This window comes from Harpia harpyja, chromosome Z (assembly GCF_026419915.1).
Source record: "Harpia harpyja isolate bHarHar1 chromosome Z, bHarHar1 primary haplotype, whole genome shotgun sequence".
Lineage (NCBI taxonomy): Eukaryota > Metazoa > Chordata > Aves > Accipitriformes > Accipitridae > Harpia > Harpia harpyja.
The window spans coordinates 97,203,106-97,216,828 of NC_068969.1; the positions used below are offsets into that span (position 1 = coordinate 97,203,106).

Here is a 13,723-nt window from a genome sequence, read left to right on the forward strand (position 1 = left end):
CAGGCTTGCAATACACCCATGAAGAAAGCAGGGAATCTCTTCACGCCTGGAGCCGCTGACTCTGCGGTGCTGGCTGCTCGTAGTGCTCCTTCCAGATGGGGGGACTGCTGCTCCAGGCACTTTGCAAAGGCAGAAGATCATCCTTGCTCTAAAGCACTGACTGTGTCAGGGTGAAAATGGATGCAGGACCCTTGCCCACTTGCCAATGTCCTCTGCAGGGGCAGCAGAAAAGCAGATATGTAAGCCAAGCCTATGCTCATGATGGCAATGTGGCACAGAGCAGGTGCTGTCAGCTGTAAGCACCAATGATCTCTCAGTCTCTGCAATGCCAGTCTTCAGCCCTGTTCTGCACCCCAGTAAATAACATTTACATAGCATTTGAATGTATGTTTCAACCATTCTCTGTGGTCTCACCACAACTTTTGCATTCACCTAATGAACAACAGTTAGAAGGAGGAGGAGAGTTAACTACCCTACATACATCCAGATGCTGATGCACAGGCAAACGTGGGCAAGCAAACATGCAAAAAAAGCTCTGTGTTTCTGCTACTCTCTTTTCATCACTTTTCTGTACCAGGGCTTTCTTCCACTAAAAAAAACAACCCACCCCCAAAAAATCCAACTACCACTGACAGCATAAAAAGTCAGGAACACTTTGCTTAAATTAAAGAATAATTTAAATTGATAATATTAAAGCTATCATCTTTATCTGCTGCCTAGACAAGGCTCTACCTCTTTTGTAGCTTTGCTGTCCTTAGCCAGGGTTGCTTTCATAGCCACTGAGTACAGGTGGCCCTGAGGAATTTGGAGACATTTTCTTCAAGTCTTCTAAAGAAGCAATAAAAAGATACCTACAGAGAAGTCAGCGACTCAGGCCCAACTCCTAAATCTCAGGTTTTCTGGCAGCTTCTGAGCTGTGATATGTCTACTGTAGCTGAGACACAGAACTGTGCTCCCCCGTGTCTACATGGGGAAAGGTGTTTTGCTAAAGCCTTGCTTTAGCAAAAAGAGAAGCGTTGCTTCTCTTCTGATGTAGAGGGCAGGAGCTGCAGGCTCTCAAACACACCCTGTCCCTGCGGGCTGTGGACACCTATCTCAGAGGAGGCATCTGGCTTTCCCATAGCTGAAGGCAAGCTGAGCCCCTGGCAAATGTACACAGTGACATAAGGAATATTGTGCCCCACATGGGACCCACAAGGAATCAGCTGCCAGGTATTTCTCCCCCAAATTCCCTGGCTGCGTATCTGCAATACACCTAATTCACAGGCTAATGCACTGCAAGAGTGAGACCGGACCACTAATCTCCAGAGCCCATTGCTTCCATGTCAGGAGCAGAATGGAAGGACAGAGACCCAGTAACAGTAAACAGGCAGGTAAAACTGTGAGTTTTTAATTGATTGGATTAGGTAGAGGATGGTGGAGTGGCCAGCTAACTGTGTAATCTGTACTGCAGCAGTGCCCAGAGTCAGAAATCCTGTGTACACAGAGGTCAAAGGGCCTCTTGTAACACACAGGAAACAAAGGCCACTTTGGGGGTCTTTTGAAGATCAGCGGGGGTAATAATTTGCAGTTCAAAATGCCTGACCACAGACACGTCTCGGCTCCAGTTCCTCCTCCATGAAGTCAGCAGCCATGGCAGCATTTTGAGCAGAGCCAGTGTGTTAAACTGGACAGACCGGACTGTCACCTGCTGGCGACACCCCGTGAGCCACCCTCCTGGAAAGGAGATGCCAGGTAGGAGCTGACCGTCTGTGTAACTAATACTCTGCTCCCAGATTGCAGAGACAGCACTTGCCACACGGTGGATCCCTCCTCCATAAAAAAAAAAAAAAAAGGCCTGAGATGAACCAAAGCACAACCAGTCAGCAGTAGAGAAAAGAAACAGAGCCTATCTCTGGCTCCACAGTCCTAGCACATGCCTCTCCACAGTTAAGGACCCTTGAGCAGATCACACTGCCACATTTTGGAGAATTTCAGCTCTGGCCTTTTGTTTCAAGCCATATTGCTTCCTGGACCATACTATCTTTTTCCAAACACATAGTTTGGATTTAGGTTCAGAAGCAGATGCCTGGGATATGAATCAGCTCCCAATACAACTCCTACGGTGTCCACAGGTATGTTACGTCTCTAGCATCCATTATAGTCACGGGAATCGGTCCAAACGCCAGAACAGAATACATACAGTGAATAAAGTCTAGGGGCGTCTTAGGCTGACCAAACTTAGGCATAGCTTTAGTGTAGGTCCTGCCTGCACTTTTGGGCCAAAAGTGTCCTACCTTTCCTAATTTTCAACTATTAGTTTGCCTTATTCAGCAGTAATGGTGTGTCTCTTCCAGTGCACCGGTACTCAGTAAACTTGTTCTCTCTCTCCCATCCACCAGCCCCTAGGCACTGCTGGTGGTCTACCGCTCTAGGTAAATTCCAAGTCAGCGCGTTTATTGCTATTTCTTCCATGGAAACAACCCAGCAAATAGGCAAAGCTCGCCAGGGTCCCCCTTTGCAGTGCAGAGTCTGAGTTCCCCCAACCCAGGGAGGCAGAGGCCCAGTCAAAAAAACAGCCTGCAGTCATGGGTCTACCGCTGGTTTGGCAAACACGGGGTTTGGAGCACCCGCCGTGAGCTGCTACACCTCTTGCAGGGTGCTGTTGGAGCCATCGCTGTCCACTTCAGCCATGGTAATGTTCCCTCGGTTATTACCCCTTCATTAACCACCGTACTTGAACTAACCGTAACTGGGTAGTGCTAAACTAAGGTGGGAAGGGCTCGCTCACTTGTGTTGCCCGTGCAGGAGTTACATCGGGAAATCTCTGAGAACCTCACCCCACGAGCCGTCCCGAGAGACGCGCTGACCGCTCCGCGGTACGGGCAGCCTGCCCGCCGGGCTCCTCTCCCCGCCCGGAGGGGCACGGCGGGGACGGTCGCCCGGCTGCCCGCGCCCGGCCCGGCCCGCCCCGGCCCGCCCCGGCCCGGCGCGGCGCGGCGCGGCACCGCCGCGCATGCGCCGCCCGCCCGCTCGCCCTGCCAGGGTCGTCTGCCTGCGGTCAGCGCTGGGCTGCCGGGGCCGGTGGAGGTGGAGCGCGGCTCCCGGCTGCTCGTAGGTAGTTTCACTCGCTGAAGCTCAGGCGCCTGTCAGTTAAAGTTCTGGGGATGTCGTTTTAAGAGGGCCCGTGACAGACAGGATAGACCGTCCCCATCGGGCGAGGGCTAATGTCCTTGCCTTGACAAGAACCTGCAGCCGTAAAGCGAGTTTAATTCTCTGACAAGAAGACTGGAGACAGCTACCGTGGCATTGTTTACTGTGATAAATGGGATTCTTCCCTGAAAGCCCCGGAGGTGGCATTTGTCTGGTTGTAAATAATGAGACAGACCGCAATGGATTTCAGCTCCTCGTCGGTGTTTGATCAGCCCAAAGGTAAGTCGCCTGCTACTAATTTCAAAATCCTCTGGTCCTCCCATGCCTCCCATGGAAATCTACTAAGATTACTTGACAGAATGAACAAGGATTTTTGGAAAAGATGGGGTCTCCTAGAGACTCATTTGGGTTACATGTGAATGAATTTCTTCCATCAGTGTTAGACGTGGATATTTCAGCCTATTGCTACAGTGAATTTTAGAAATAAAAATTTTCAGCAGAATAGCAACAGCATCTTGCATAAGATTGCTCTTATGCTTAGCATTGAGAGATGTATGTATATATTTATTGTTTATATTATATATTGGTCCTCTAATGGAGATTTTATATATATATATATACACACAATTGCAATATTAGCAAACAAAGCAGTTTAAAATGGAGTAAAAATTTAGGAAAAGCTGATTTTCATAAGTCTACTAGTTTGTATACATTAAAAGGACTAGATGCTGACAAGCAATCGACTTTTCTTAGGCAAATCTTAACTGTATAGGTAAAGTAGTGTTGTAATTGTGAATTTAAGGTATCTTTAAAAGACCCAACATGAAGATTTTGTACATGGTAAGGTTGCTGTGGAAATACAAATGTGTCTTTGTTGTCTGTTTTTAAGTTAAATGATTGAATTTCCTGTCTTTATTTGCCAATACAAGATTTTACGTCTTACGGCTTAATCCACTATAAGGTGTGTAGCAGCATTCCTTTTACATTCCCAAAGCAGGAAGCTGTCATTGTTTGATTATCCATGTTGCAACAAATTTCTCTTTAAGTCAGCTTGCCAAATAATTCATGTGCAGTGGCCACAGTGTCCAGTGCATGCCTGCAAAGTATCCAAGCTAACACGGCCGTGCTGGCCCCACAATGAAGGTGCTGACTGTAGAAAAAAGACGAAGGGCGGAAGACAGACAGACACTGCGGTGCCTTTTGAGCAGCTGGGTCCCACAGGTTGTATTTTTGTGCTTGCCTATGCTTCTTCGGTGATCCCACAGTAAATACAATCCATGTAAAGCAGTGGACTTATGGCTGCCTTTCAGCCACAGTAGCGGTCAAAGCCTGAAGCAAGTCTTGAGAGTACTGTTCTACACCAGGGCAGCCGGCACCCCACCCTGAGCAGGTGGGGAAGAGTGGGAGGCCATCAGGCAAAACTGAGTGACAAGAGACAGAAAATACTACCAGCAAGGATAAAGGAGGAGGGGAGAAGGGGGATCTGTACTGCAGGAATAGAGACAGGTGCTCCTAGGTCATGTACGAATGACGTAAGGAGCATTTTCCCCAACAGGACAGAGATGTGGGGCTGACTGAGCTTCTGCAGCTCCAAACAGCTGTTCTCAAGCTCTCCTTCTGCAGGCACTACAAGTTCGCCCTGTGCCACACGCTGACCCAGCAGTGCTCAGACTGGGGAGGGAGAGGGGAAACCTGCGTGCTCGGTGCCGTGGGGATGGCTGCCAGGGAGCCGATGGAAGTGGTGCCAGGAGTGAGGCTGGAATATGACCAGGGCTGGGGAAGGACAAGTCAAGTCTCCAGGTGGAGAAGGGGGCAGACAGCAATGCAGGAGACCACTGACCCAAACCACCTTATCTGGGTAGAAGTGAGGGAGTTGGGAGGCAACATCTGCCTGTACCTCCCCTTGCTCCTAATGTGCAGCCCGTCCTCCTGCCAGGCCACTCTCCACACTGACCCATCCTTATTCCTGTCCAGCATCATCTCCAGCCCCATGTCACACTCCACTCACAGCACCTCCCCAGCAAGAGGGTCCCCTCCAGAGAAATTTATCACCTCTCCTCCACCACCACTGCAAGGATGCTGGCTCATTAGGTGGTTTGTGACTTACTGTTTGCCTTCCCTGCTAGCTGCGTGGGAGGCGGATGGGGAGCAGAAGCAGGCAACACACAGTAATGGGACGCTGAACCCCTTGGTTGTTAGGCAAAGAAAGCTCTATTCAAAATTTAAAATTTATGGTGGCTTTTATCTAAATAGCATGTTAATGTCTTGGCATGTTACTGATTTAAGCGGGCATAATTTTTTTAGTAAGAAGGGGAATATCTTTCATTGGAGCAATTTATAACAATAGAAGAATACAGAGTAGTTTCAAACACACGAGATCAATATCTGTTGGTCCAATAAAATAATCAAACCCTACCTACAAACCCTTTCTCCACCCCACACATTAGAAAAATATCCCAGCTACAGATCAATAAAACAGCATTCCAGGCTTGAAAATCATACTGTCTCTTTGCAACACGTCCTACGATACTTCTTATTAACATCTTACCAATATACTGCAACAGCAGAAGCAATGTGGGACTTAAAGAAGCCAACCAACATCAGAAACCCCTCCCCTCCTAATACTGCTTGGTGCCATTTGAATGTGTGCTGTACCTGGCTTCAAATGTTTACCATTTAAACAGAGGAGCTAGACAAAGGCCTGGACTGGTACATTCACAGCCAGGCACAAACAGGGATTATTACTTCGTTAAGCAATCAATAAATCCATAATATTAAAGAGCGAGTTACAATTTCCAAAAACTCATCCACCTCCCCCTGACCATTGACACTGACATGCTGAAATCAAATAAACTGCCTACTGTTGTGTCCTGCTGACAAGCTGTGGGAAATCTCTTAAGGCATTTGGCTACTGGTGGAGACAAGAGGGTTTATAGGAAAGAGGGAAGTAAATTATATACATAAATATTTCTTCTTCACAATGACCATAAATTATCCTGTTATGCAGCCTTCAGTTTTCAAAACTTAGTGTTTTAGCAAGGTCTAAATCAGTCATTTTCAAGACCACATAACAATAAGCTGCAGCAAATTTATTTAGACCTTAAAAATCCAATGCAGGAGAAAGCATGCGCTTACGTGCATCTAGCATGCACTTTGTAAAACAACACATCAGCCAACATCGCCAATCGAGTAAGACATGCATTCTTCCTAGGAGAGTCAGAGGAGAATTAATGTCACAAGCAGTGTAATTTCATTGCTCTGAATCCTGTGATCATTCTGCATGTTTCTTTATATACCGCCATTTCCGACCAAAAGACAATTACTTTGTCTTAAAGATATGACGCACTTTTTAAACACTGCAGCTTATTTCAGATAGATTGGCTTTTAACTTTGATTCTTTCTGAGAATTTTAGCTACAAAAGAAGATGTCACAACCCTGTATGTCATTTGGTCTTTGCTCACTAAGATTTTTCCAGACCCTTCTATGCCACTGTTATGCCAGCCTGCAGTTCCTCCCTACCCTTGCTCCATACGCAGGCTCTTAGTTGGACCTTCTGCCTTCCTGAAGCTGACTGGCAGCTTCCTTTCACCAGTAGCACAGCAATTTTCCAAAATAAAATGTAAAATGGCACCAGTACTCACTGGCATTTACAGAACTGCAAGATAATAAATGAAGTGACGCTAACGCATTCAAAGATGGAGGGTCAGGCATTTGGCTGTTCACAATCCCTTTATCCCACGTGGTGCAGGTGCCCCAGCTGCAGCTGAGCTTCCCAGCAGGGTGAGCTCACAGAGTGGGACACAAGTGCTGAGTACCTCGCTGCAAAACACCCGCTCTCCAAACCATGCCTCTTCTGCCCAGGAAGGTGTCTGCAAAAAGAAATGGCCTACAAGCTTTGCGCCCATGCCGCCTCATTGCTTGATAGGTAGGGTAAGCTGGAGGAAGATGAAGTGGGAGATGTTTTGTCCCCTGGAGCCAACCGCATCCAGCATAAATGACATCCAAGCACTCCTGGCATTTCCTGCTCCCTGTCATGTGAAGCATCAGAAGACTACGCGTCTGTCTTCCGCCTTGTCCCCCACCCAAAGCCACAGAGGTCATGTTAAAGACACCCCACTTGAAATCACATCACCCTACACAAATGGAATTAGTGCCAGTCTACTTTATGTCAGATGCACAATATGGGCACTCATCAATTCCTCCTGGCCCAGGCTCCCTCGCCAGCAGGGTGACAGCCCAGTCTACCTGCCTCTCCTTGCTCTGACAACTAGGACTCATGGGTGGGGAAGTGTGACTCTTAGATGTGGCTTCATGCCATTATCCCTTAAGAGGAGTGGAGCCCATGTTCTGCAAGAGCAGGTGTGGGGAAGACTTCTTTGTTCATTCGTCCATCCATCCATTCATTCAGAGTTTTGCTTCCTCTCCTCATTCAGGAGGATAATTGCTCTGGGGAAAGCAGCTTCAGGCCACCACAAGCAAAGGCACAGGGGAGAAGGTGTTTTGGTTTTAGTTAGATGAAAAAGGGCAGAGGGAGTCAGGGACCCACATGCAGGTGTCCATCCATCTTCCTGCCATCCTGCCCTCCGGGTAAGCAACTGCTCTCCTCCGGAGATGGAGACTTTCTTTTTGTGGCTGGATTACTCTGCTCCTGACTCACAGCAGGAAAATTTAACAGTACTTTCAAGGCCAAACAGCAAAATGTACAAAATTGACGTGTCATGCATGAAGAAGGTGATGGCCCCCTTGATCCACTGTCTGTCTCAGAACATCTAATGGTTTCTTTCCCAATGTCAGCAGTAACTTCTCTGTACCATTCCCATATAATAACCACTACATGCAGCTGTGACAGGAGCTTTGTCAGTGCTTGTGGCTGGCACCTTCTGTGTACCTCCAGAGACTGGCCAAGAGGAGCAACACAAGCGATGAACCTCTGCCTTGTCTCCTTGCCTTCCACCCAGCCCATGCTACACCCCTCTTTGAGTAAGGGACTAGCTCAGACTTGAGCTTGTTATTAACATGTCTTCACTGAGCTTACCGATTATGAGAGCAGTCTGCATATCTGGCATGATAAGGAAATCTGATTAATGGACCCTGTGGTAAAGTCACTTCTTTTTTCATATAGTAGTCACTGCTGATGACTCTCCAGAGGCAATGACTCTTAGTCTCTCCTGATCTCCCAGGCACACAGGTCAAAGCTTCTGAGCCAAATGAACAGTTCCCTCAGCAATAGACTGCCCAATAGAATAAAAAGCAAATCAACATTTTTAATTTAAAAATTTTATCAAATGTGTAATTTAAAAGACCAGCTAGAAGGAAGAAAAGAAATTAAATTCTCTTCAATTGAGTAGTGATGGAATCTGCACTGGTGAAGGCAGATATAACATCAGCTTTCTAGTTTTCCCAAGCCCACAACTAGAGCTCCAGCTTTGACAGACTAACCTTTCCCAGGGTAAGAGCTGATTGCGTTTCCATGGCAGCCAAGTTTTGAAGTTGAGAGTGATGATCACATCCCAGGGAGGGGAGATCACATGTGGGGAATTATGCTGGACTGTAAACCCCAGTGTGGAGCTCATACGAGTTCAGCTGCAAGAACATCTGATCACAACATGAATAGTGTGGCTAATGCTTTAAAAGATCTTAAATTTAAAAGATCTTTATCACTCAAAAATATATATGACAATGTTTAAAATATAATTTATATCAATGTGTTAATGTATTATTTGATTATGAAAAAGACTTTACTAACTTTTCAAATTCTCTTTAAACCATCCCCCTTTTTTCTGCACAGCTTACGTAGTTACGCTATCTCCAGAAGACACAACAGTAAGGATAAGTCAGCAGTCACTTAAGTCACTTAATCTGTCTTTCGATCAATTCTCTAGTGTGATTTAGGAGGCAGTTTTACTTTCTCCTGCTAACAAGGTAGTGCAGTGGCAGGAAAAATGTTATGCTCTGTAGCTCTGACCCTCATCCACAGTAAACAACAGCACAGCTCACTGCAGCTGTACTTCTTTTTGAATTAATAGAGATCAGAAACTCTATTTAAAATTAGACATGAGACTGTGGCTGACCAACAATACACATGTAGGGCATTTTACCATTACATCACATTTGACCTTGCACCAAAAAATCAACTCTTTTGATGCCTGGAGTTAATAGTCCACTTGAAGCCAAAGGAGGTGTAGGCACGTGGAGCATGGGATGACCAGTCTGGAAGGAAGTTACAAGCAAAGAAGCAAAGAGAAAATCATCGCATTAATTTCTCTAGAAAGAAAAATCTGAGAGTGTTCAGGAACAGGTCCTGAAAGTCATCTGCTTTAAATAATAACTCATACTGTAATGGCCAAACAAAAAATAAACCTCTCCTAGGTTCCAAGCAATAGTCCACCTTTCCTTTTTGCAGGAATTATTAACACAAAACATTGCTGCCAGAAATTCACTCTCCTGAGAAGAGAATTCCCCTGGACACCACAGGGACAGGAGGTGAAAAGCCTCAGTCTTCTGACCGGTGCAAGGATAACACCTGAACTGAAAACACCTATGTCCTGATTTCATCCTATCTCACAAAAGTGTAGCCAGCAATATTACGAGCTAGTTCAGTTATTAGTTCACTTTCTCAAGTGATGTTACATTAATGTTAGTATGATTTCTTATAAAAGGTGGAAACTTTCCATAAGTTTTCTTACGTCCTCTCAGTGTCTATGTCTGGCAGTTTCTGACAGTTTCTGGAAGAAGTTATGATGAAAAACAAGTTTCAGATGACTAACAAAAGCCACAGTGCTGTTTAGATACACTTTGTTCCACCTCGAGTTATATAGTCATAAAAACTCAGTGAAATAAGTGTCATTATTTTCACTGTTAATCATTTGTACTTGCTCTCTGCTTACTCACAGACATATTCCTCCCCTGCAGGTGATGCAGCAGAAGAGATTGACTTGACTGTGGTTTACCAAGCAGCTGCTAATGGCGATGTGAACACACTAACAGCAGTGATTCGAGAAGATCCTTCCATCCTGGAGTGCTGCGACAGCGAGGGTAAATGAAGGCTGAGCTTGCGCTCAGGGGATTAGTTGCTTCAGCTTGCAGTTATATTTTCCATTTTTTTATCCTGATTTTTGTGTTCAGCAAATTATGTTTAGTAGCAGAATATGGGAAATTTGAGTTATTCTTTGGAACATCCACTGGAAATGCTCAGTTTGGAAACTTCTTTCCCCCTGTAATTGTAGAGTTTTTTATATGGATACAGTTAAGTTGTTTTGCTATAATCAGACAGTACTTTATCATGAATCTATTTTATCTTCTTTAGGGAGATGCTGAGAATTGTCATTTCAGGGAAGGGAGAAGAACATTTTTTATCAAAGCCAAATGCTATACATTCTGCACATCTCTCAAGTAGAGGGTTCCAGTCTTTTGCACTTACAAAGTATGTGTACAGAAACAGTTTGAAGGATTTTGTAATCGTTTGCCAAAGGGTTGGTTGTACAATGTGTAATGATCTAAATAATCTGTTTTATCTGTGAGACTGTGGTCCTTTTCATTTTGTGTTCAGGTTACTATTTAATGTTATTACAAAGTGCTGTCCATTGGCTGGGTTTTATATGCATCTATTTCCCAAGTGAATTAAAGCCACAGATCTTTGGAAGCTTCTCTCAAGGAAGACTTTGTTTATTCAAAAGTATTTTATTGCAATTTCTTTTAAAGGACCCATATGAACACTGTCTATTCTAATCTTTACCGGTTTTCACCAAGTTGCCAATTTTTCCTACACTTTAAACCAGACATCCTAACTGTTACCTTTAGAACATCTGTTAGTCAGTAGAGAAAATGCTTAATCAAGCTAAAATGCTCTCAGTCCAGACCTTTAATGGGAGAGGGACTAGGTATGAAGGGCAGTGGGTGGAGATAGACTGATCAGCAAACGGAAGTATTTCAGCTCCAGAATAAACTTGTTTACTAGGTTGTACATACAAATGTAGCTAAAGATCAGTCTTGCAAGACAAAACATATGGCTCATATCCTGCACATATGGCAGAGTCTGCATAACCTCAGGTTGAGTAGCATGCATTTGCTCAGCAGTCTCATTGAATCCAGTAAGAATCATGACTCTTCAGTTATGTCTGAAGTTCTAGTAGTCTTACAGTTTCTAATATTCATGTTTATTCCCAGCTTAGTCATTTTAAATTGCTTTGTCAGATTCTGCAGGAAAGTCTCTTGCTGTTATTCAGCAGTTAACAGAATGGATGGAAGAGGAAGCAATTAAAAGATATCATAATATTTCATGATGAAATTTGAGTATTACGTTTGAGTGTAGATTTCAGGTTTTTTCCAGCACAGAAATTGTTTGCAGAATATAAAAAAAAAGTTCTCGTGACAACAGAAAAGAAAATATTCTAGAGCAAATCCAGTCTTTAAAATAAGTTATTGTCTACGTACAGCATCAACTCACACACATACACCTTTGCACAGGATGGGGCTTGATTTCAAAAATCTTTTGAATACACAGAGACAGAATGAAGCTGGGGTTTGAGAAAATTAGCCCAGCAACATCTGGATACTAGTCACTCTGAAGAATATCAGCCTCCAAAATGGTGTACAAAGCCAGCAGTTCATATCGGGAGCTTGTCAACAGAAAAACACTTTTCCCTCCAGAAGCAGAGTTAATGAGGCAAGGCTTTTGCTGATGAAGTCATGCTCTTTTTAAAATCGGTGGTCAGTAACTGGCATAGCAGTTACTTCCTGCCTACAAAAAGCTGAGTACAACTGTTAGACAGTTGTCAGAGAAAGGATTTGTTAATCTGCCAGTGCTAACATTAGCAAATAAGAAAATATCTCTATCTTACGGCTTTGACAAAATAAAAATTGTAAAAGAACGTTTGACTTTCTTCCCCAGGTTGCACACCTTTGATGCATGCTGTGTCAGGACGCCAGGTTGATACAGTGAAGCTTCTGTTGAAGATGGGAGCCAATATTAATATTCAAGATGCTTGTGGACGTACTAGTTTATCTCTGGCAACTTATCTGGTACTAAGACTTGGGGGAGAAGGATGGGAAGATAGATGGAGTGAAGGGAGTAAATGTGCAGACCGAATAAGATTTCTCCTTATACTAGAGAAAGAAAAAGAGTACAAAACATTTAGTTCTAGACAATAGTGAAATTGTAAACTTTACTATAATGCAAAGCTGGAAGCAATGATTATTATAAAAGGATCAGGACTCCTGTCAGAGTGTCCTTTCTCTTTCAGGTTGTAAAATCAGTGCATGGTATGAGGATCTCACTAGGTCCAGGATCCTCTGTGTGGTTTCAAGAAAGCCACTTGTTTCTGTGCACTGGAAAGTCCCCTCTTGTTCTTAATACACAGATTAACTTCTCCCCTCCCACTGTCCGCATCAGATATTTATGCTCCAGAGAGGGCATTCCTATCTCAAATTCTGCTGGTCAGTAGGCATGTTTTCCTGCACATCACATGAGCCAGGGCATTGCTTTTTTTTTACTATAGTGCTGGACCTTGGATAGCCAGGTTAAGAACTTAAGTTCAAGGTGCTGCAGGTGCCAGTGCAGGTACTCAGTTCATAAGCAACCCAATCCTCCAGTCAACCCACATGCAAGTGATAGTAGGGGCAGACATTCCACTCAGAAGTTTGGGAAGGGAGATGTGGTGCTCTCTGTCTGAAGCACATAGGGATGGTCCTCTTCTCCTTAGTCTTCTACTCCTCACTGGAGGGAATTCAGGATTCGGAGAGAGGATGGGGACCAAGTTAGTTGGGCAGAGGGGTTGACCATGGGCTTCCATTATTAGCTGAACAGAAAGGAGGAAGGAATGTTCACCCATGCTGCATAGTATGAGTTATGGCTGGAGGACCGCCGGTTCATTTAAACAGATACTGTGGTAGCCTAATCAAATCACATCCCTTGCATCTAGTTTCTTCCTGCAAATTCAGGACAAAAACAATGCTTCTGCTCAGCTATGCAATATTCAGCCAGAAAATAAGTGTAGAAAATAGCAAAACAGGCAATCATCTCATTCAGTGCAAGGAGCATGTCCCACTTACTTGAGAATAAACATTTCCTCTGCCAGATATTTTCAAAAAATCCCACAATTAGTGTCATGCTCCTTTTTTCCTTCCTCTTTTCCCAGAGGGGAAAAACTATTCTTTGGAAAAAAAGAAATTACTGGAAAAGATTTAAACCACCCAGGCTTCGAAGTTTCCATTTCTGTTTCTGTGATGGATATAATCGGAGGTCTGGAGAGCATTTGGCTGTGATGTCTATCCAGAGAACGGAATTCAGCAGAGCTCTACAGTCACAATCGCATGCAAGATTCGGTGGTCTTGTACTTCCACTGAGACCTGCAACATGGATGTTCTGATTCCATCATTCCACACCTTTTCCCTATAAATTCTGGTAATGCCAATCTGACGTAGCTCACACAGGAGGGAACGATCTTTATCAATTGCCCATGGAAGTTTGAACAAAACACTTAAACACATGGTTGATTTCCCTGGGACTTAAGTGGGCGCTGAAAGATTTATGCAGTGACAACAAAATTGTTTATTTGCTTTTTTGTTGAGGTGATCAATAGAAGGTTTTAG

At 44.4% G+C, this 13,723-nt stretch overlaps 1 protein-coding gene across 7 annotated transcripts in view; it reads left to right on the plus strand.

Annotated features, from left to right (window-relative positions):
• Nucleotides 1-3,059: 3,059 nt before the first annotated feature.
• The window catches only part of ANKRD55 (ankyrin repeat domain 55), a 47,501-nt gene continuing 36,837 nt past the window's right edge, over nucleotides 3,060-13,723 (plus strand). For 5 of the 7 annotated variants that reach the window (XM_052778658.1, XM_052778659.1, XM_052778661.1 and 2 more), the window contains exons 1-3: nucleotides 3,060-3,411; nucleotides 10,046-10,168; nucleotides 12,024-12,154. In XM_052778658.1, the coding sequence (XP_052634618.1) occupies nucleotides 3,357-3,411; nucleotides 10,046-10,168; nucleotides 12,024-12,154 (309 nt within the window). In that variant the 5' untranslated portion in view covers nucleotides 3,060-3,356. Of the gene's footprint in view, nucleotides 3,412-10,026; nucleotides 10,169-12,023; nucleotides 12,155-13,723 lie in introns of all 7 variants that reach the window. The other 2 variants (XM_052778662.1, XM_052778665.1) reach the window with 1 other exon arrangement.